The sequence below is a fragment of the Misgurnus anguillicaudatus genome, chromosome 13 (genome assembly GCF_027580225.2).
Source record: "Misgurnus anguillicaudatus chromosome 13, ASM2758022v2, whole genome shotgun sequence".
Lineage (NCBI taxonomy): Eukaryota > Metazoa > Chordata > Actinopteri > Cypriniformes > Cobitidae > Misgurnus > Misgurnus anguillicaudatus.
This window is the reverse complement of record NC_073349.2, coordinates 14,435,801-14,459,533: the sequence shown is the minus strand read 5'-3', so window position 1 is coordinate 14,459,533 and position 23,733 is coordinate 14,435,801. Positions and strand designations below refer to the sequence as shown.

Below are 23,733 nucleotides of genomic sequence, written 5' to 3'. Positions count from 1 at the left end.
TTTAAATAAAGTGGATTAGTATTTTGGGTTAAAAGTAATACTGAAAGTATTTTTATAACCACCCAGCTAAACAATAAGTTATTCTAAAATATTAGTGAAGAATTTCCCAATCTCTCACTATATATTTTTTAACAATTAAAAATAATAATTAATTAATAATCAGATCAGATGTAACTTATTTGACAAATAACTCATTGAAAACATTATTACCTTTTATTTTGCTTTAAAAGTATATGTGTATAATTCATCCACATTTATTAACAAAATTATATATTATACATAAATTACAGAATAGTGGCCCCCAAAACCGTAACAATTGAGACAATATTGTTTCTGCACAGTGGTTCTGTTTTTCTAAATAATACAGCTTCATGTTACTCATAGCATCATGTTTAGCATCATTCATTGACCGAATTCAACATGAACTTTTCGTTATACCTACCATGGTGCACTGTAAAAAATACTTTGCTGCCTTAAAATTTTTTGTTAAATGAACTCAGATTTACAAGTCATGTCAACAGAGATGAGTTGTCACAACTAATAAAATATAGTTGAGAAAAGTCAACTTAATTTTATAAGTTATAACAACTCACCTGTAGTTATAACAACTCATCTCTAGTCAAGATAAATAATAGTAAGTTCACTCAAGCACTTCATAAGGAACACTGTAGATTTATAATGCAGATTTTTAATAGCAAACCGATGACACAGATAGGTAGGCTATGTTCAGATGATTGACATTCTGTGGCCATGATTAATAAGACAAAAAATGTGTTAGCAATGCATCACTAGACAAAATTAAAATGACTTGAACGGCCAATTGGTTCAATTCAAAAAAGCAACGATTTTTATTTACACTGCAAACAAACACACAGCCCTTTCTCTTCTGATAAAGCACTTAAATATCTAAAGTTTAAAATAGCTTTATATGTTGTAAAGACTGTGATAAGATCTAAGATAATCTCTGTTAATGACAATTCACAGTCCAGTGCAGCATCAAATGAAAACCATCAGCCTAAAGTTAATTAAATCACATTAATGTGAAAATCCATTAGCTGTAGCATAATGGCTGCAAAATCCAGCATTACGAGAAGAGTTAACATTAGTTCACCTCAACAAAAAGTAGTCCAAAAAGAGCTTAATTTAGGTGAAGTTTCTTTATCAGTCATATAAATGTTGAGTTTTCACACTTATGGTGAGCAATGCCCCAACCCGGAGCCAGCTTTTTAACACATCATCACTAACTTCCCTCTCAACTCTGCTATTTTCATTCTTATCTTCTCAGTGAAAAGAGAGAATAAAAGAAGGATCAAACAAGCTTTCATGTGGTAATGTCTAAACAAGTCTTCAGTGTACTTATAGGCCTCTGTGCCACCCTCCATACTTTCACAGTTCCATTCCTACCCAGCATGCTTTACAAAATTTACATTTGTATGCAAAGTGTCTTAACACTACCAGTGTGTATCAGGCTTTAATTCAATTTTGAAATGATGACAAGATTACTATCCTTGTATAGGATTTTGTGGGACACTGCAAGCAAATGCTGTAAATAGCAATTCATTGAGCATGTGTTTTTAATTCATTGTCATTATTAAATAGAATTATTTATAATTATAGTGCTAAATAGAGTCTGTTTAAATATTCTAGAGATGTTATTATTTTTGAAAACACTGCACTGCATTTATGACAGGACTACGTCCTCTGCTGGTCTAACAAGGTATTTTTAATAGTTATACAAAACTGTCTAGATTCCAGACGACTTGCTCATTTTTTGTTTTATTGCATATTATGATTATTGCAATTTGTATGTGTGTTTTAAAACGTTTACAGTTAAAGTTTAATTAACTGGTTTGTTGGTTGATTTATGGTTAATGGCTGCAAATGGCTGGTGACCCAAAACATGAGAATTACTGAGATCGCAACACTATACTGTCTCTTTCTCTATTGTATCCTACGGCAGTGGTTCTCAAACTTTTTTAGCGTGCGGCCCCCCTTGTGTACAGCGCATTCCTCCGTGGCCCCCCCAAAGAAAATTTATGACAAAAAACTGTTCTAAAACTCAACTTTGAATTAAACAAAACATATTAAATGATAAAAAGTAGTGCTGTTGGTTGGTAGCCTAATTTTTATAGGTTTACTTGTACAGAATTCATGATAAATTAATTTATTTTTTAAAATGTCATACAGTTTGAGAACCACTGCCCTACGGTACTATAACTGCTCCTAGGAGATTGTTACTGGAATTTAATCATTATAAATCTGCTTAATACCAAATTATCTAACAACCTCAAACTAAAGAAATTATTACTTTATGCATATCGACACAAATTTACTGGCTGGGCCTAGATGATAAACTACTTTTTTTTTTAGATATTTAAACGTCACATTTGATAAAAAAAATTCTTGTAGATTTTTTAAATAAATTATAAACCTTTTCCTGTGGTTTTCTCAAATGTAGGCCTGCACATTTTATACACTGACCCTGACTTATACTTAACCTATTCCTGCATCATGCAACTATTCTGATAATTTTCATGTATTTTTATATTACTTTTATATTACATTTTAGATTTTATGAATTGTGTCCCGCAGAAAACTTTGCCCTATGGTATAAAAATGCATCATTATTTCTGGTTTAGATTATGCAAGTAAGTTTGTTGATTTATAACTAGTGTATATAACACATTAATTATCAAATGATCAAATAAAACTGTTAACTGATGTATAACTGATAAATGATTGTACATTGTTTTGCATTTGTTTGCAAAAACTACATAAATGTCCTAAAGTAACTAAGGCCTAGTCCTGGATTAATCTAAACCCTGTCTGGGAAACCACTTCATAGTCTCAGTAATAAAAACAGGCATTTTTGTATAAAAATTAAACACCTGTTGCATCCTATGGTTGCAAAATGGCATCCTAAAAATCTTTTTTTTTTTTCTTTAATCTTTACCCACCTTCAAATGAGACTAAAGGCTTTCTTATGAAATCTAGGGTTAATGTTAGCATCTTAAAAACTTCATTGATGAATTAAAGCTAATTTGTGTTAATAACACCATCAGACCAAATAGGATTTTAAAACGAATAAGATAAAATAATCTAATCAACAGGAAAACAACAGCTCGATGTGAACGTGAGAAGTAAACTACTGTTGCATAGTCTTCTCATCCAATCCTGATTTGCGATCATCTTGCGTACCTCAGACTCCCAACCCCACTTTTACTCATAGATGTATCCTGGCTGGCAGGCCGGGCAGTAGCTAGCTTACTAGTTAGCTACAATTCGACGACAGGCTTAACCAGGTCAGTCCGGTCTGTAGTCCCTTTAACATTTTCCATTTCATACCTACACAGATCAACACCGTGTGCGAGCAGATGATCTAGATCGCGCATATTTGGCCTTTCTTGCAGTTTGTCTCGCGTCTAGGTAGTTTCTTACAGCTCCGTGCAGACACCTGGATTTAGCTGCAAAAGCCAGCCGATCACAGCAAAGCTATTCTGGTCTACAAATAAAGGTTGCTTAAAAAGCAAAAGTCTCACAGCCTGTCTGCAAAATGGCGAGGCCTTCTAGGTAAGTGCGTTTTAATGTTGTCTGCTGGTTTACTGTGTGTGTAGTTTCGCACATGATGCGATCTGTATGCGCGTCTCCATGTTTGCTAACTGCTAACGTTCACTGGCTAGCCAGCATTTCTCCGCGAGCCCGCGCTGCTACGTGTTTACATAACCGCAACAAAACACCAAAAAACGTATCGTTAACACTCATGCTTTCATGTTTTAATTAATAAAAATAAAGTTGCGTTAAAGAACCGTCTATGCGTGTCTGTACATACACAAACGCACCCATGCTAACCACAAGCGGTCAGAATCAAATAAAAAGCGGGATTGTAGTTTACGATGGGGTCTTAAGTAATGCAAAACAAGTCGACGAGGCAGCCATTAAGAATCAAAAATACAATTCGTTATATGGTTGTTGCACGACTAGTTAACCCGTTTGGTGAAGGTTATAGAAGTACAGTAACAAGGTACTGAGAAGTTTCACGTGTTTTGCACACTGAACACAGCGCAGCGTGGAAACTCCCTCAGCGCAATGCGCGCCATTACTTTACATACAACAATTCAGTCATTTCTTCTGGAAAACTTGTGCTCACACAGAAATTAACGCTTTTTATGTATCAGATTTTAATCATGAGGAGATTTTAATACAAAGCTATTAGTTGATCAACAAATGTGTTTACGTTTTATGGTAATGAAAAATGTAAATGCAGCAGCGCGCCCTTCGTTTCTTTCTATCACAAACCAAGTTTAACACAATTTGTAAAATATATTTAAATTGGGAGTCAACGTTGACCGCATGTGTAATGAATAGGCTTTGTGGACAGTTAATATAATCTGACCTACGGGGCCTGGAGTTCAATGGCCTGTCTCCACACTGACTCCAGATCAGCCTTCACAGTGCTGCTGTTGGCATGGCAATAAACTGCTCCAACATGGCACCTCTGTCTCCTCTGCCCCAATCAAAAACATGGCAGCTTTAAATAAGAGTTAACAACTGTAACCACAGAAACAATGAATAAAAATGCAACAGTTGCCATTTAGAAACAGAATTTTATAAATATTTTCAAACGACTCTCAAATTGTAATTATATTAAATTAAATTTAAAATTAAATTGTATGGTTTTTGAAACGGTGGATGAAGTATTGTTTGTTAAAGTGTGTAAAGATTCAGACTTTGAAGAAAACCTTTGCGCATTTGCATTAAACTGTACTTTATGTGAGTCCTGTAATAACACATTAATAGACATATTGTATATGTTTGGTGTTTTTAATATATATAGTTTTCTTTCTATGCTTTTTTTGCAGGAATAAAAGAGTTGTTGACTATGCACAGTTCCAGGAGTCTGATGATGCAGGTGAGCTTGTGTCCCATTAAAATGAACAAAATTAACAAATACGTTGTGAAGTGATGCTGTGTATCACAACTATTATGATTTGATTCATCTGACTTTTTTTATAGATGAGGAATACAGAGAAGAATCAGAGCGACCTGAAAAACCTGCTGTTAAACGCAGGTCGGTCCCTTTAAATCATTGTAATGTTGTCAAATATGTAATGTGTAAGATGTTAACAAACCAAATTTAACAAAGTTATATTTCCATTTAAATAACTATCATCATGGTGTTGTGTTAAATAAGCAATATTTTATAAACTTGCATATATATTATAAAGTTTTATTTTATAATCATGTGTCTCTTTCTGTGTAGTGATGATTCTCGAGTCAAAGACCACAAGAGTAAGTCAGATTTCTGCTCTTATTACATATTTATATGTATATTGGTGTTGATTTAGCTATTGAATAATCTGACCAAATGCTTTTTCCATTTTTCAGAAGGACTTAAGTGACGATGACAATGATAATGACTATGGAGAGGACGAGGAAGAGGATGATGATGGAGGCGACAGTGATTTTGATGCTAAAGAGGCCAGCAGGGGGAGACAGGCGACAGCCAAACGGAAAAGGCCTGCAGGTAATGCCAATAAAACGCTGTGTGCTTTACATTAGCTACCTTCTAATCACATTTTTGTGTTATATTTTCATAATATTAAACTTCAAAGAGAGCATTAATTTTAAAATCATTTGACTGGTTTTGCCATTTTAAAATAGAATACACAATTTCAGTATATAATATAATGTAATTTTTGTATTCTTACATAATAATTACATTACCACTTAAATGTTATTGCCATTTTTCTCACTTGAGGAAAAATAAAGACCTCAAAACTATGAAATGACACAAATTTTCGAGTGTTACTCTACAAACACACTACTTTACATATATGTTTGTGACGCAGATGATAGTGATGATGATGGTAAGGTCGTGAGGAAGAAGGGCCGGCAGGTACGTCAGGCAGCCACTAAAGCTGCGTCCAAACAGAGGGAGATTCTTCTTGGTGATGGAGGAAGTGAGGATGAAGAGGGGGAAGAAGAAGAGGAGGAAGAGGACAGTGACGTTTACACCAGGGGTACAAACATTATTATGTTATACATTAAAACACTTTAGCAATGTCTTTTTGATCAAATATGGGTGTTTTAGGAGTAGTTTCAGTACATTAATTAATTTTTTTGAAATTAACACAACATTTATTTTTATTTCATTGTGAAATGCTTTAGCCAATCATTCTTGCATTCAAACACAATGGAGGGTAACAGAGTTCTCGAAAGGGATCTCAGGGTTGCACGTCTTCAAAAGTTTGATTTTTAACTTCACATGGTGCCAGAGGTTGAAAGACTTTAGTCTGACTCATGTACACAGACCAACAATTACAAATTAGCACAAACAGAATGCAAGAACACGTACTGTGTGAACAAGCCCAAAGTCATCCTCAGACAGATTGACCAGCTCGGTTGCAAAATGTATTGCTTTGGACATCTGGCCAGTGATACATTTATATTCAATCATTTTGAAAAGAATTGAACAATATACTGACTTTGTAAGCCATTTTTTGTCTATTCAAAGAGTTATTTGTCTGCCACAATGTTTATATCTATATTTATTTGTATTTATCTTTGTGCCCATAGAGGACTCAGGCAGTGATGAAGACTTCATGGTAGAGGATGACGATGATGACAGCGATTATGGGCGACCCAAACGGAAGATCTCGAAAGTCAGCAGGAGAAGCAAAGACAAGAAATCTCCTAAACCCAAGATAAAGGCTTCAGGTAGAGACACCTTTAATCTCATGCAGGGAAAACAACTATTGGCCTTTGTAATAAGCTGAGGCCCTGTTTACATTAGAGCCTTTGTGTTTTAAAAAGGCATTTTAAAATGAAAACAATTCTCATCTATACTGGCATTTAAAAAAAAAAATCCACACTAAACACGACCATAAACACATGAAACGACCATTCACACACACTGGGCATGCGCATAACAGTGTAAAATAACTTTTTCTCTACCTTTAGCACATGTATGCAGCCTATGGCTGTGCGATATTGGCAAAAATTCATATCTGGATCATTTTGCCGGTAACGATAGCAGACAATATTTTATATCCTATAAAAATGTGTTTGGGAAAGTCTTATATTGTTCTAGCTCCCCCTACAACATATTAATATGATCAATAGGTTAATGTTGATGTTATTAACCAAACCGAAAGGTCTTTATGATTTAAATGGAAGCATTTAACTAAACCGTACTAAATAGTAGTGTACTTGAAGCAAAAATACATAAATGCTTATTGCTTTAATGTAGCGAGTTCCTCTTCAGCCATTTCACGCTGTTATGTTTTATAATAGTTTATTGTTCAGAGTTCATATTGGTGATCTTTAAGTTCATTTGAAAATATGCTTACGAACTGACTGCATTCATCAGAAAAAGGGCAAATAACTTCCTATTACCTGTCGCTGTTCTCTGTGCGTGTTCGCTAGCGACACAGAAATTGCAAAAAGCGCAATCGGCTAAAGTATTAGAAAAAAAATGTGACCTTTTTTTTAAAATCATAAGTACGCCGCAATCAAATGTGATGCTACATCATGCTCAGAATTGCGCATGCAAATTACATTTCTGTGCACTGAAGGCAAGTGAAATACTCGATAATATGATTTTGCACATTGTTAAAACAAACAACAACTATATTATTGCAAACGAAAATACTGCATGTTTTGGCGTTCGATAGCAAGTCATAGTGGTTTGTATATGCGTCAATTAAATGCACAATGTTCCTTTTAATGTTCTTATTAATTCATATTCACAAAACTTATCAACAAAACATAGATTAAAATTAAGAGACAAATTATATGAAACAAAATTCGTTTTAAAGTAGCAAACAAAAAAACTCGAAAATTATGTCTGACCCACTACATTTCTCCCGTCATACTGGCCCTATAAATGGTGTTTTTAAATTACAGTCTGTCTTTCGTAATTATCTAATTAAATTTAAACAAAACATAAACAACATAACAACAAAATTGAGCCCAACAATACTCAAATAAATATAAAACAGACATTCTCTAGGACAGTGGTTTTCAAACTGGGGGCAGCAAGATGGTGCCAGGGGGGCCCCAGTTTTATGACATTTTATGAAATACATTTATTTATTATGAATTCGGTGTAATTAAACGTAAAAAAATAGGCTACTAACCAAAAGCACTACTTTTTTGTATAATTAATTTTTTTATTAAAATGTTGAATTTTAGAACAGTTTTTTGTCAAAAATTTTCTTGGGGGGCGGCACGCTGAAAAAGTTTGGGAGCCACTGCTCTAGGATACATGTTAAAAACAATCTGATAAAAAATGTATAATTGTTGGTTGCACTAAGTTTACTATTTTGGACAAAACCTCCATTGCAAACCTCCATTTACCTCAATAAATCAATTTTACTTTGATAATGATGCACTGGCATTTTACAAACAGCTGTTAGTTAACATAAGACTCGTCTACGTTCATTTACACTGTAGCGCAACTCCAGAGTTTTCAAACTGAAGCTGCGTTGCAGCGTTCACAAACTACTTCGGTTATGAGGGTCAAAAACGGTGGCGTAGCCTAAATGAGACCTCAACGTGACAAAAGTAATGCGTTTTAAAACGTAAATGCATTAATGTAAACATGGCCTGAGATGCCTATAAACAGTCACTCAATGTTTAATCTTCATTCCTAGCAACCCGAGGGCCCAAGAAGAAGAGAGGAAAACGCCAGACGAAGGTGAAGAGAGTTGTGAAGAAGGTCTCGCCTAAAGATGAAGATGAAGAAATTGAGAGCAGCAAGGAGGAGGAGAAAGAGGATGAGAGTCATGAGGACGACAAAAAAGAGTCTCCCGCCCCCAAGAAGACACAGGACGACGACAGCGGCGCAGAAGGGGAGGAAAACAACGACAATGGAGAAAAGGAAGAGAAGGAAAATGAGAAAGAGGAAAAGGACGATGTTTCTGAGGAAGAGGCTCCATCAGGTGAAGACTAAGGTCTTTAACCTGTTGGTAAAATTGTCTCTCTGTTTTTCTGAATGAGGAGCAGTTTGTTTCCCATAATAGTCATGGGGATTTTTTTGGATGTTTGTTAATGTCTCTCAGCGTGTAAATACCATATCTTTAAGAAATCTGTAAAGTATCATCAGGCCGATCCTACAAATCTATGTTTTAGCCTAATCCCCAAACGGGGATTTTCTTCAATCTAAACGCTGTATTTCGTATTAATATTTCTCAATGTTTCAATAACAGCTTCGCAAACTTTTTGCTGAAATCCTTTTGTTACAGTTGTCCTTCGGTGTATAACAAAGAAGGAAGATTGTTTAATTGACCCCCCCAAAAATACAGAATATACTGTAGGCCTTTTATGCTTCACAATGGGCACCTTAAATATTTTTAAAAATGAATTTGAAAGTAACTGAGTGCATCTTCAGATTTGGTTGAATGCACATGATCTCATCCCAGATGCATTGATGGGTAAATCCACACAAGATTATAATAAACACATGCTTGTTGTCCTGCACTGGATACTCGTGGCTTCAGTTCAGTCACGCGATTTCCTTCTGCATTGCTACATAAAGTGTAAGTTACATACATAGCTTTAGTATGCTACTTTCTTTCCCACTTTCCGTGATTCAGTCTAGTAAAACAGCTTTTTCCCGTCTGAGCATTTGAACTAAGATGATTTTTCTATGGAATCGAATCTCTTTCATGGTTGGCATGCTTTCATGTGCGTGGTGCGTCATATGCAGGCAAAGTATGCTAGATGGGTGAGACTTTGTCCTGTTTAATGATGTAACCTTTGAGAATGAGTGATGTCAGACGTGAGCTAGTGAAAATCTTATTATTGACCTCTGTGACGCTTCATGTGTGCATTTTTTAAGAATATTTTGATGCTTATAGATGCCTTTTTAATGAGCGGTCTGTCAAGCCATTAAAATGGCAAAATGACCTGAATTCTGTGCACACTATTCATAGCTTTCTCTGCTTCTTTTGACATTTTTATTGCTTGTATCGCCATCCTAATCTGTAGCCTTCAGTCTATATCATAATTTATCCAAATAAATGTTTGTTTTAATTACACTATTCTGATTTTTGTAAAATTTGTTTTACAAGGAAAAATAAAAATGTATCTTTAAAGAAATATACTAGCTCGTTGGCTGTTTGTTTATGACTAATGAAAAGTACACAGTATATCTTTTTTTCATATCTTTATCAAGTTTAATCTTCTGTGCTTTCTTTTAGTATATGAAATATACTCTAGTGACAGCTGGAAGTCACATTGGGCAGTCAAAGAAGTTGTTTGGAGATAATAAATTGATCTTTTGTGATTTTAAAGTTGCAGATATCTTTCTGGAAGTTTTCAGGAAAAAGAATTATGATGTTTTTCTGTAAATGCCTCAGCAGTGCAAAATGCGATGATGGCTTCAACAATGTACTAAGCTAGAATTATAGCCATTTTTATTAAGAGTTAAATGTGTAATGTTTTATATCTAAATAACTGCTATAGTTTACACTTGTCCTAACATTCCAGTTTACTGTTAACTAGATGGGAACTTCTAAGAATTCCTTTAGTTTGGTGAATGATTAATTGAGATGTTTGGAGAATAATCTGCTGTTTATTTGATGTCAATGATTCTTGAGTATGATGGGTGAAGTACAAAATTATTTTATTTTATTTATTTTATTAACAATTAAACTTAACCTGTATTTGTCAGCTTTATGCACCGTTTAGATTCTTTAATGTGTGGTTATATTTAAAAAAAAAAAAAAAAATTTTTGACTTAAGTAGCCTGTAATCAATTTTTAATTAAAAGTCATTTAAAATTTTTATAAATTTTATTTGTTTTATACTTGTTTAAATGTATATGTTGACTAGAAAAGAGTGCTGTATCTTAAACAAATAAAGTTGAAATAAGTTAAGCTACTTAAACGTCAAGTTACAGCAATTCATATAGTCAAGATTAAAAAGTTAATTCACCCAAAAATGAAAATTCTCTCATGAAATATATAGGTTTGAAATTAAAACTGGATTTTCATTTTTGGGTGAACTATCCCTTTAATGCAACCAGGCTTTTTTACAGTGTGTTTTTTACATTCATTGAAATAATCAGCCAAGATTGTGAGAAACTGTAAAACAAACAAACAAACACAATAATAGTACCAAACTTAACATAGATACATAAAAAACTTTTATTACACGGCTCGTTGAAATGCTTGATTCTGATTGGCCAGTCGCGACATTTGCAGGTTTGTTATTCCGAGGTAACAACAGCCACTAATGAGACAGTAACACGGATGCTGCAAATCATTTTGACAGGTACAGTTCAATATTACACAAAATTTTAATATAAATATGTCTTTTAATAACATATGACATTATATTTACAAATTATTAAACCAAATAGTGTGTTCGTCTGTTCTCATTTTAAAACCGGAAGTAAAAGGGTTTCCCTAACGGAAGGTCTGCATTGGTTAAAAATGAGCAAATAAAATATTTCAAATCAATATTTAATGTTCCTTACCGTACTTATGAGGTAAATAGCCGTGTAATAAGCGGGATATTGTACAGGCAACCGGTTGTTATTGCGAAATAAACCCCTTCAGTGTGATACAAGACGATTGGAGCTATATAATGGTCAAGGCTTATTTGCAATAACAACCGGGTGCTTATACATTAACACTTACATAACGTACTGGACCACAATGAATGTTTTAGGTTTTTACATCAACAAAAAGGGAATTTTCCATTAATGTTTACAGTTCAGCATATAGGCTACTCCAGCAAATGTCTTCATTAAGAGTCACATTTCGGTTATGTTACAGGAATTTTCTGTTCAGATTTCTCTGGTGGAGGGAATGCTGATGGGTCTTCCACCATACTGGCTTTTTTAGAAGTTCCTAGATGGTGAAGAAATTAAAACAGGTTAGGCCAGCAGGGCATTTATTTAACTTTGCATTATTGCATTTGGTACATGCTTTCATTCAAAGCAACTTACAGTGTATTACATAAAAGGTAGCCTTTATTTTTGTCACTCTGTTAATGCAATATGTTGTGCTGTTAACACAATGCTCTACCAATTGAGCTACAGCACAAAACTTGAGAATTATTGTGCAATGTGATGTTTTTACCTGTGAGTTTTTTGTGAAAGTGGTTGCACACGATTAAGATCAGGAAGACGAGTAAAGCGACGGAACTGAGGAGCAAGCCACACACCAAGAAACTGAAACTGCCTTTAGCCTGAATTAGCTGGAAGACAGTTACTCACAGTCAGTGGCTTTCTTTTTCAGAAATATTTTTTATTTTTAAATATGACTGTAAGGACTTACTGATCCAACCAACACCTGCATAGACATCTCACCCATTTGAGCAGTGGCCACTAGGACTGCTGTTGCACAACCTGAAAAAAGTTTTAGTGTTAGTACATGCATGCTCTGGTTTGCTGGGTTGCCCCAAAATAGCAGTAAAGCAGCCAGATATTTATTAGCAGATTTTCGATGTAAAACTAGTATCAGCATATCCCTATAGCATTAAGCAGGCACATGCAACAAACCAACAATTAACGTCACGAAGGCACTGTGTTGTGTTGTATAATGTGTGTTGCATAATCCAATGTTTTCAAAAATATAGATACAAAAGCTGTCACTGTTTTGCAAAAGTACTCATTTGCAGTGGTGGCCGGTTTATTTATTACCCACAGTTGGTTCTGTCCGGTATTTACCCAACCATAAGTTAAAGGGACACTCCAAAATATGCTAATTTTCCAGTTCCCCTGGAGTTAAACATTTGATTCTTGCCGTTTTGGAATCCATTCAGCTGATCTCCGATTCTGGCGCTGGCACTTTTGGCATGGCTTAGCATGATCCATTGAATCTGATTGGACCATTAGCATCACACTCAAAAATAACCAAAGAGTTTTGATATTTTTCCTATTTAAAACTTGGCATTTCGGGCACTATGTAATATCATAGTGCCTTTTGCAGCCTTGTTACGGCAGCAAAGTCCTTGATTATTACGCCAGAATGAGAGTATAGTTTTTAGCCATATCGGCATAGAAAATCACAACTTTTAATTTTTCGTTGGTCTTAGTACACGATGTAACTACAGAAGAGTCAAGTTTTAAATAGGAAAAATATTGAATCTCTTTGGTTATCTTTGAGCGTGATGCTAATGGTCTAATCAGATTCAATGGATTATGCTAAGCTATGCTAAAAGTGGTAGCGCCAGACCCAGAGATCTGCTGAATGGATTCCAAAACTGTAAAAATCAAATGTTTAACCTGATAAGGAACACTGTGCCGTACACGGCACGCCCCATCCCTTGCACGTGAGGCTGCATTACGTCATTGTAACTTTGAAGCATTAAATCTTCAAAATATACGGTCATGCGGCACATCGTTGTAAAGCTTAGACTTTCAGGATTTCATTAAGCGCACACACAAAGCATAATATGATTTTTAGCAGTCATAAAACCGTAATCTAGTTGTTAGTTACCTGAACCGGGTGGCGCCGATTTAGGATTTTTACTTACCTTCAAAATCTTCCCTTTATCCGCTTCGGTGAAATTGTCCAAAACAAATTGTTCATAAATCCCCAAAAGTCCAAGGAAATGGAATATCCAAGCCTTTTAATCCAAAGCGATTTGTTCATCTCACAATCTTGACGTTTCTGACCGAATTACGATATAAATAGTGTATACAATTAGTTCACTAACGGACATTCGTTCGAATCTCACTTTTCATTCACGATTTATCATGAATATATTCGGATGTCATGTTTATTGTACAACGTCTGAGGAACAAATACGCCCCCTTGTGGAGTTTCTGCCGTTCCATAAGGGGCTACCTCTAGGGGAGCAGGAAAATGAGCATATTTTCAAAAAAAGTGGAATGTCCCTTTAAACCAACCCAATATTGTATACAAGGTGTGTACATATACATGTATCTGTGTGTGTACAATTTACCCTGGTAATTCAGGATGTCCTCAGTGTAAGCCAGTAAGCAGGGGAAAATACTGCTGAGGAAAAGCCCAAGAAAGCTTGTCCCCACAAACAGAAACACACTGTTTGTGTTGAAGATCAACAACAGCAGCAAAATTATATTCACACCAGCCTTTCCAAAAGAGAGAATAAAGAGAACGATAACAAAACCAAACCAATCCACAATTATTCTTACTAGTCACATCTTGGTTTGGATGACAATTTTGATTTGGTTACAATTGTGTCCATTTCTTACAGAGCCCTTTGACCCTTTTTTATAAACGTTAAAAATCTGCTTGATATATGTTCTTTTGAATAAAGGAGGTGAAGGAGGTCAGAAATAATTTATAATCTAGATAATTTACTCACCCTCATGTCATCCAAAATGTTGATGTCCCTCCCCGTTCAATCGAGAAGAAACTACGTCCTTCTAGGAAAACATTCCAGGATTTTTCTGAATTTAATAGACTTCATTGGACCTTAAAGAGCACCTATTTAATGGCTAAAAAAACACTGTTATTTTGTAAATTTAGTATAATACAATGTTGCGTGGTTTATGGTTAAAAAAAGCACATTATTTTCCACATACCGTACATTTTTGTAGCTCCAGATTTCACTCTCTTCCTGAAACGCACGTATTAGAAAAGCTTTGTGTCCCTGATTGGCCAGCTAATCTGTACCTCTGATGTCAGCAGGAAATGTGACGCTCCTAACCATGTTTGAAAGATTTGGTTGCTAACAGGAGTTAACTTGCAGCCTGCGAGTCCAAGCGGGAGGAATTATAATAATGTCGGTCTTTTCTACATCACCAATCCCAGGAAGTAAACTGTTGCCTACAATCCGTGTGTTTGTTGAAGTCCAAGAAAAGAGATTTACGTTGGAAACGATAACTCGCGTCATTGTTTACTTTGGGGTTTGTACCTTATGCATATCGTTAATGTACTAATACACACTTACACACCAAAGGAAATGTAAAATCGTGAATCGAACAATAGGTGCTCTTTAACAGTGTACAGGTTCAACGCAATTCAAAATTGCAGTCTCAGCGCAGCCCTTAAGGACTCCAAACGATCCCAAATGAGGCACAAGCATCTTATCCAGCAAAACGACTGTCTTGTGGTTTAAAAGCGCATATTTTCTCTTGCAGAAAATGACAATCGTTTTGCTAGATAAGACCCCCATGCTCTGCTTGGGATCGTTTAGAGTCCTCTGAAGCTGCTATGAAAATGCAATTTTAAGCTGCGTTGAAACTGTAAACTGTTAAGGTCCAATAAAGTCCACCAAACTGAAAAAAATCCTAGAATGTTTTCCCCAAAAAACGCACCTTCTTCTCGACTCAACAAAGAAAGACATCAACATTCTGGATGACATGGGGGTGAGCAAATTAGGGAGTGGAATATTCCTTTAATAATAACAAGATGCGTCACTGCTATTGCAATGAATGTGGGCGATTATAATGGTCTAGTCTCGGCTTCCAGTATTAAGAGGCAATTGTTAACCAGAATGACATCCTCTTGGGGATGGACTTTGCGTATGCCCAGTATCTGAAATCCATGAATGGATTTCCATGGAAGCATTGCAAACATGGCTGTGCAGTTATTTGACTACCATAAAGAATAAATTTAGGAGGTTCATTACCAGGTTGATGATGAGCAGGTAAACCGGTTTGAAGCGATATGATAGTGGGATTGACACAAGCCGTCCTGCAGTGATCGCTGCCCAGAAGACACAGTTTAGATATGCTGCCATTTTAGCATGCAATGACATGGGAACTGAAACAGCGTATGTGTAAACAAAGCCAGCGTAGATCCCCTAAAGATGAGGTTCAAAGGGCAAGCGTCAGAATATAACTTTAAAAATTAACAAAAATAATGAACCATATCAAGCTCACTCACCATAATGCCTTCAGTCATAAACAGGACAATCCCACCCAAGATGTGCATGACAAAAAACGTGACGGGTAACCCACGCAGATTATCATTCATACAGCAGCTGAAGAGATTTCCATGTCCTCCTGAATCTTTAGTTTGGAGGATATAATCACAAAAATGTCAGTATTGAATATGTAGGTCCTTGAAATCAATTTACAAAGATTTTATTAATGGATTTCTATGTGTGACATAAGCTTACTCCGTCAATATTCCAGATATCAAAGTTATTTTCCACAGAATGTTCATTATGTAGGATGATTTTATATAATATAGCAAATCAAGTATATCACATTAATGCGGCAGCGGTACACCCGTACCTTCAGATGCTGTTTCCGACTTCTCTGTGCCATCTCTCTGTGCCTTGGTCTCCATGGCTAACTCGTCTTTATCAAGCAGCCGAGGAGTGCTGCTTGGACAACAGGAAAGCAGCTTCTCTTGGTAAATCAAGACGAAAACCGCAATCGGCACAGGCAACTAAGAGGAAACATTGTGATCACATCTCACAACCATCCAAACCTTCTCCATACACATGAGTGCTGTGCGTAATCTTACATTTATGAGGGCCATGATCCAGAAGGCGTATTGCACACGTGGTTTGCCCTCAACTGGCACAGATTGTGCAGAATTGTCATGGATTACTGGCATCCTGAAGTGGTGAGGTATCGCTGTGGCATTTTCTGTGCTGTTGTTGCTCAAACTGAACTCTGATAGAAATGGATCTGCAATAAGAGGACTCAGCAGAGCACCGAGCCCGATAAAGAAGTGCAGTGCCTGCATTGAAAGTTAAAACGGCATGTGAGCAGTAAAATGTTAATCCATTTCCAGTCTACCGGGAAGGATAAAATGAAATGCATTTATAGTGTATAACAATACTAATTTTGTTGTATGAATATTGTTACTGAGCAACAATATTCATATTAGTGAGTTTTTGACTAAAATAAAATTGCTGGTGTTGGGTCAAAAATGGACAAAGCCAACAATGGGTTAAAGCAACCTAGAACACAACAGGTTGCGTTTGTCATTTTTTTGTCCCAACGCTGGGTTAAAATTACTTTTATAGAGCGTTGGTTAGATGCTTATGCTATAATTTTACATTTATTGTTTAAATAAAAGTGTACAGCTGCATTGCTTTTATATGAATCTCCCTACTATAGTTATCAGAAGTTATAGTGGTTCTCACCTGCAGAAAGATAGCCGAGTCTTTCTGATAAATAGACACCAGCTGGATGTTGGCAATAGTATCAATGAATCCCAAAGCCAGACCTGACACTGCCATAGCAACAGCCAGCAAGAGCACATTATAGCAAAATGGTATGACAGCAAAAACCAGAGAGATGACGAAGGAGGAGAGGAAGAGGGCAGTGAGGGCACTCAACAACCTGAGGAAGAGAAAGAAAACAGCTTGGTTGCATATTGCGTGAGAGTTTTTATACGTTTTTGAGTCAACGGATGATACCACTTGGATGATATAACATGTAGATTTCACAAATCTGATAGCAATACAGTATTCTTTGTTGCCATTTATGGAAGCTAAATATGGTCATGATCTATGGCAATTAACACCTTACATTTAATATTACTGAAGTTCCAATATAGCTGTAGCCAAGACAGATTATCACAGATTATAGCCCAACGCTGTTTGTGTGAGAGCACAAATACACAAATTTAATTGACTTAATACCATTTTTAAGAAATTTAATTAAATTAAAGCCCTACTGTACACTCTTAAAACAAACGGTGCTAAATAGCACTAAAAGTGGTTCTTGGCTCATAGAGGAACCATTTTTAGTGCTATATAGCACCTTTGAAGAACCATACAGGGGCCATAACACCACATATGGTTCTACATAGCACCTTATGGTTCTACACAGGTACTTAATTTGTGCAATATGGCACTTAAAATGGTTCCTCTATGAGCCAAGTACCATTTTTAGTGCTATTTAGTACCGTTTGTGTACACTCTAAAGATGCTGTATCATATTCAACCCAGCGTTGGATCAAACAGAGCCAAGCCCAACCCATTGGTTTGTAATGTAACCTGTGGGTTGTTTTAATCCATTGTTGGATCAATTATAAACATTTTTGGGACATTTTTGAACAAGGTTTATATTAATCCTGGACTAGGACTTATTAGTTATATTACGACATTTAAGTAATTTTAATTTTTAAGTAATGTTTTTACAAACATAACAAAGTACAATATAAAGAGTTTGGTTCCAAAACACAATAACTTGAAAATCGCGTTTTTTGATTTTGCATTCCAATTCATATCAATCAAACTGCAATTGGGCTGTTTTGATTTAAAGGAACAGTATGTAAGAAATGTATATCAATTAATCATAAAATGGCTCTTATATGTCACTAGACATTAAGAAATCATTTTCATTTCAAATACTTATATCACTCACAACAGTGGTCTGGCCAGGATATTGTCATTTAAAAAAGAGTTGCAGCCCTCAACTGATGTTTATGTTGTCATTTTGTGTATTGGCCTCCAGTTGTGTGATTGCAGTACCAGTCTTAGCCACAAGTTTTGTGATTACAATACCACTTTTGGCCACAATCCTACATACTGTTCCTTTAAGCCTTCATAATATAAAAAAATACAGCTAAGCACACTAAAACACAATAAAAACATGATTAAATAATAATAAACATGTTTTGACAAACATTTTATTATTTTAGTTATCTCGTTTTAGAACCAACCTCTTCACATGCACACAAAGTACTTTCACAAAGTATTTTTAGCTTAAAAATATAAGTGAAAAAAATATTTTTTTTAGGTGTTACCATTTGAAGTTTTTTTTTTTAAGTTGATCCAACTTTTCACTTTATACAGTGTGATATATTAAGATATGTCAGTGCAAGATGTTTTTTAAATGAAGGCAGCTCAAACATCCATTTTAGTCTGGGACTAGTATAAACCCTGTCCAGGAAACCGCCCCAATCTCTTTTAATTTAACCCAACAACTTGGTTTGTCCCTTTATGACCCAACATGGGTTGAAAATAACCCAGCACTTTATGATTAGTGTAACTTTGGAACATCAACTTGAATTCAGTTTCTCCAATGAACTAATTATAATAAAATAGCGTATTATATAACAAACTATTTTATTTAATTGTATTACAGTAGAGTACAGTTTATACACTGTAAAAATTTGGTTCAACATGGTTGACACAACCTTTTGACACTTTTTTAATTCACTAATATTTTTAAATTTAATTATCTCAAAATTTTAAGGCAGCCAGGTAACTTAATTTTTTAAGTTAAACCAACTTTATAATTTTTTATTACTTTATAATGTACAATCTGATAAAGGCAATAAATGTTTAGTAAAAAGTTTTGGTAATAAGAAAATTGTGAAAAAGTTGCTGGCATGAGGTGTGCAATTTGTCAAGAATCAGTGTGATGGATAAGATTAACAAGCTACCGAGCCCCTAAGGTGACATTGGAGTAAAAAAATCAAAAGTTTAGTTTTATGTGCTCATGCGAAACCTTCATGTGCAGAATTTTTTTTTAAGTTTAGTTTCGCGTGCACGTGAAACTATCGCATGATTTAAGATTTTAGAAGTAATAGGAGGGGCTTATTACGGAGCCCCTAAGGGGACATGGAGCAAAAATTAAATAAAGTTTAGATTCTAAACGTGCGCACGAGATAGTTTCACGTTTAACTTCTTAAAGTTTAGATTCTAAACGTGCGCACGTAAACTATCGCGTGCGCACGTGTAAGCGAAAGTTTCACGTGCGCACGCAATACTTTCACGTGAGCACGCGAAACTTTCACGTGAGCATGCAAAACTAAACGTGGTAGTTTCACACGATAGTTTCACGTACGTACGCGATAGTTTACGTGCGCATGCAATACTTTCACGTGAGCACGCAAAACTTTCACGTGAGCACGCAAAACTAAACGTGATAGTTTGGAGATATATTAAAAGACATAATGATAATTTTTTTACAGTTTTGTGACAGTAGAAACGTTTTACATTGCCATGTTCAAATCACATTGGTGAAGGATGTTATTAACCATTTTTAACAGCACAGAAAAAAAAACAATGTAAAAACCACTACTGTCTAAACCACACAATGCTAAAAAAAGGATCAAGAGATGCATAAATACTCCAGGCACAGCTTTTTACACATAACTGTAAATTATAGAATTGTGTTATGCATCAGAGAGTTAACTTGAACACCACACGTGTAGATCTTCATCTTGAGTATCTGCACAGCTCACCTGCAGATACTCACGTTTTTTTGAAAACGCCGCCGAATGAGATCCCGATGAGCAAGCAAAACTGCTGAGAGAAGAACACCCAGGTGATCTCCTGTAGCGTGGAGCTGGTTTGATATTTCAGATCTAAAATCGTAGGCCCCAGGAAAGCTATGCTTAGTCCAAAACTGAAGAACACGCTCCAGTATGTCAATGTATGTTGACAGTTCCTTCTGAAAAGTGTCAATATTCGCTCCTCAATTAACATAGCTTGGTCTCCAAACGTTCCCTCCTCCTGTACTTTTTGTAGGTAATCCTGTTAGTTCTTTTAGCAACTCACTTGCTTAGATGATACTGCAGATCACAGAATAAGCATTCACGTCCCCGCATTTATATTCCTTTACTCCTCCCATTTGTACCTTTGTGCAATGAATCTGAAGTTAATGCCTAAAAATGACCATCTCAACTGAGCTCTTCGAAACTGTCAATGATTTTCTGTTGAGCTGTCAATGATTTTGATGCTTGATGAGGGATGTGGATCAGAATGTTATAACCTTAACATTCTTACCAAAGATCCTTAAGGACGTTTGTGATTTTGTGAACCTAAAACGTTTCTATTGAATCATCATGTGTAATACGGCATTATGGGGCATGATGTGTCTTTAACCTATACAAACAGACCAAATCCATATAAAAAATAATAACATGGACTGAGTTTAAATTTTTGGCTTTTTAAGTCAAAATCTATGCGGTTTTGTGCAGCTACATGATTTACATTATAATCCAGAAAGCAAGGGGAGAATCATTAGCTTTTTACATCCACACAGTGTTACTTATATCTGAAGTATGGGTTAAACGATGCCCTATGGACTCATCCTAAGGCTTTGTTTGAAATGTAATCTTTGCTTTTTTTACTTTCCGATGCATTTGTGCTGTAGGTCAAATTTTTATTCATTCGACTATAATACCATTCAATCACACTGTACAAACACAAAGTATTGTTTCATGGACATCTATCTCAGCAGACTCTCCCTCAATTTTCTTTCACATTTTCAATTTGTCACTTATTTATATGAATGGCCTGATCCTAAATAAAGTATTATGTTAGATCACTTATGGGAAGGCTAGGTGAAGTTATTTTCAGTGGTAGATGACAGCCTTAGGTTACATCAATTCTGCCATATAGACATTAAGTTCAGATAGACATCAAGGACTATTGGCGGCATGAAACTACTAAGACCAAGAAAGAAAAAAAAACATTTTCCCTGTCAGTTTAGTTAAAACGTGCAATAATCTGTGCTGATCCAGCATTGATGTTTTTGTGAAATAAGTAATACACATTTGCATTTATAGCCATGTCTTGTATTTTAAATGTGTCTTGAATTTATCATTATTATCTATCTGTCTGTCCGTCCGTCAGACAACAGCACAACAACATATTCTCATTGCAACATATTCAAATCTGCATATCCCAGATGTCTTTTCAGGGACCAGTCTGGGAATTTACAGAAACCATCATGTGAATTTCTCCTAGCAACAAAAACCTTTCAGTGCATGTCAACTTAATGAACGCTACAACTACTGATCCAGCTTTTAAAAATCTTAAATCATCATCAGTTAGGCTCCATATATACTGATTATTTCTTTCTCAAGTATGATTAGATAACAATAGCCAGTAATGCTGTGTGTGTGTGTGTGTGTGTGTGTGTGTGTGTGTGTGTGTGTGTGTGTGTGTGTGTGTGTGTGTGTGTGTGTGTGTGTGTGTGTGTGTGTGTGTGTGTGTGTGTGTGTGTGTGTGAGAGAGAGAGAGAGAGAGAGAGAGAGATCTGATTTGAGGAGCATATAAAATGGTTGCCTTTGATCTTCTAGAAGTGGAAGCTGTTGGCAGATGTGTGTTTTTATAAAAGACATTGATTAACACCTTTAAACATTGTCCATCTTCCTTTACACAATTTATTTCAACCAAAAGTCACTTATTATAATAATTTTAGACTAAGATCTCGAATGTGTCTGACATTCTGAATGAAGATGTGTTAATTTTTAACATCAGCTATAATTTTGTGTCGTGCGGACTGTATGTGATTTTGCATATCTGAAGAGTTTTAGACATGTGACTTCTTTGTTTATTTTGGGTGAACTTCCTCTAAACTCTGTCTGTCAGCCTGGTCCCTCACAAAAAAACATTTAAAAACATAATAGCTCAGATGAAAAAGTTTTGTCCATATCAGGGCTCCAGACTGCTACCAAATGGTCGCATTTTGCCACCAAATTTGAGAGTGTGCCACTGAATTTTACATCCAGTCGCACATGTGCAACCAGTAAATTTGACCTTTTTTTGTAATGTGACACTGAATTTGAAACAAAACATTGTACTTTCTGCATCTATCTATCAACGTATTTATTAGTAATACAGTGGAAGTTAGTAGAAATATGAATAATTGGTTAGCATGTTGATTTACGGTGTGTGCCCCTACATTTTCTGGTTGTGCCCCTAAAATTTTTAGTTGGGGGCCAATGTGCTCCTAGTGAAAAAAGTTAGTCTGGAGCCCTGCATATACGTACACTCTAAAAACAAATGGTGCTATATAGCACCAAAGTGGTTCTTTGCTCGTAATCATAGAAGAACCATTTTTAGTGCTATATAGCACCGGTGAAGCACCAGTGAAGCACCTGTGTAGAACCACATAGTGCTATGTAGAACCATATGTGGTGCTAAAGTGGTGCTATATGGCCCTCATATGGTTCTACACAGGTGCTTCACCATTGCTATATGGCACTAAAACGGTTCTTCTTATGAGCAAAGAAAGAACCACTTTTGGTGCTATATAGCACCGTTTGTTTTTAGAGTGTAGGAACAATTTGAATGCCCTATATGTATATAAAAAACGTTTAACATTTTCTCTCTCCATAAACATGTGGTGTCTTTAAAAACATTGGCACGGTATAAGTTAAAAGTAACTTTGTACAGAACTTCATATTATTGCATAGACGAATAGCCCCTTTGTTTTTCTTTTCATTAGGAAGTTGCTTTGAATACAAGCTTTTGCTTAATGTGAATGTAAATGCATTAATGTTTGAGAATGAATTTTTGAGGTACTGAGTCCACTAGGCTTTATGAAAATATGGCTTTGAACTCATTCTGAAAGATCAGAGATCAAAATAAAACTGATTACTAAAAGTATTGCCCAGTTTTCATCAGCTATTGCATATTACATTTGCCTTCAAATGTAGGCATCACCAGCTACTAAAACATTTATGTGAAAAATTATTGCAAATGATTTAAAATGTTTAACTTCTTAAAGTATCTGAACTGCCCCAGTGAATGCTGGGGTACAGATTTTGAACATTTTTTTGTAACAGTGTAATGTTAATTACAATTTTTGTTAGTCGCATTTCTTAAAATGAGCAAAATAATGCGTGCATTTCTCAGAACAATTTCTACAAACTGTGCAACATCATTGATTTCCTGCAAAAGCCTGTAACTTGGTTAAAGTCCTTATAGTTCATCCCTCAAAAGTAAATCTTTACATCAGTGAACATGTCAGTCCCATTAAAATAGCAAGCTTGTTCATGAACAAGACAGTCAAAAATGTTTAGCCATGTTGTCAATATAACAACAGTGCACAATTATTTCACATTTAAATTCACATTTAAA

The 23,733-nt window shown here is 35.5% G+C and overlaps 2 protein-coding genes across 4 annotated transcripts; one reads left to right on the top strand and one right to left on the bottom strand.

Annotated features, from left to right (window-relative positions):
• The first annotated feature begins 3,167 nt into the window (after window positions 1-3,167).
• On the top strand, window positions 3,168-10,101 carry nucks1b (nuclear casein kinase and cyclin-dependent kinase substrate 1b). Of its 2 annotated transcripts, XM_073875120.1 has the most exons (9): window positions 3,168-3,302; window positions 3,411-3,570; window positions 4,860-4,909; window positions 5,014-5,068; window positions 5,261-5,289; window positions 5,387-5,524; window positions 5,850-6,020; window positions 6,577-6,717; window positions 8,655-10,101. In XM_073875120.1, exons 2-9 carry the CDS (start codon window positions 3,554-3,556, stop codon window positions 8,951-8,953), a joined length of 900 nt encoding a protein of 299 aa, XP_073731221.1. In that variant the 5' UTR covers window positions 3,168-3,302; window positions 3,411-3,553; the 3' UTR covers window positions 8,954-10,101. The 2 variants fall into 2 exon arrangements, with proteins under 2 accessions (XP_073731221.1, XP_073731220.1); XM_073875119.1 differs by having other exon boundaries at window positions 3,213-3,570.
• A 782-nt stretch (window positions 10,102-10,883) lies between these two features.
• Window positions 10,884-20,610, bottom strand: mfsd4ab (major facilitator superfamily domain containing 4Ab). Of its 2 annotated transcripts, none has more exons than XM_073875118.1 (10): window positions 20,117-20,610; window positions 17,047-17,245; window positions 16,419-16,637; window positions 16,184-16,340; window positions 15,831-15,949; window positions 15,574-15,747; window positions 13,921-14,068; window positions 12,288-12,358; window positions 12,090-12,207; window positions 10,884-11,858 (listed from the first exon to the last, which is right to left on the bottom strand). In XM_073875118.1, the coding sequence occupies exons 1-10, from the start codon at window positions 20,344-20,346 to the stop codon at window positions 11,773-11,775; spliced, it is 1,521 nt and encodes a 506-aa protein (XP_073731219.1). In that variant the 5' UTR covers window positions 20,347-20,610; the 3' UTR covers window positions 10,884-11,772. The 2 variants fall into 2 exon arrangements, with proteins under 2 accessions (XP_073731219.1, XP_055044389.2); XM_055188414.2 differs by having other exon boundaries at window positions 10,886-11,858; window positions 15,831-15,955; window positions 20,117-20,600.
• Between the last annotated feature and the right edge of the window lie 3,123 nt (window positions 20,611-23,733).

Coding starts and splice junctions, on each gene's coding strand:
- mfsd4ab (XM_055188414.2), bottom strand. CDS start 20,346: ATGTTAATTGAGGAGCGAATATTGACACTTTTCAGAAGGAACTGTCAA. Junction 12,208..12,287: donor TGCAGGTGTTGGTTGGATCA/GTAAGTCCTTAC, acceptor ACTGTCTTCCAG/CTAATTCAGGCTAAAGGCAG. Junction 11,859..12,089: donor CTTTCACAAAAAACTCACAG/GTAAAAACATCA, acceptor TTCACCATCTAG/GAACTTCTAAAAAAGCCAGT.
- nucks1b (XM_073875120.1), top strand. Junction 5,525..5,849: donor CAAACGGAAAAGGCCTGCAG/GTAATGCCAATA, acceptor TTTGTGACGCAG/ATGATAGTGATGATGATGGT. Junction 6,718..8,654: donor ACCCAAGATAAAGGCTTCAG/GTAGAGACACCT, acceptor CTTCATTCCTAG/CAACCCGAGGGCCCAAGAAG.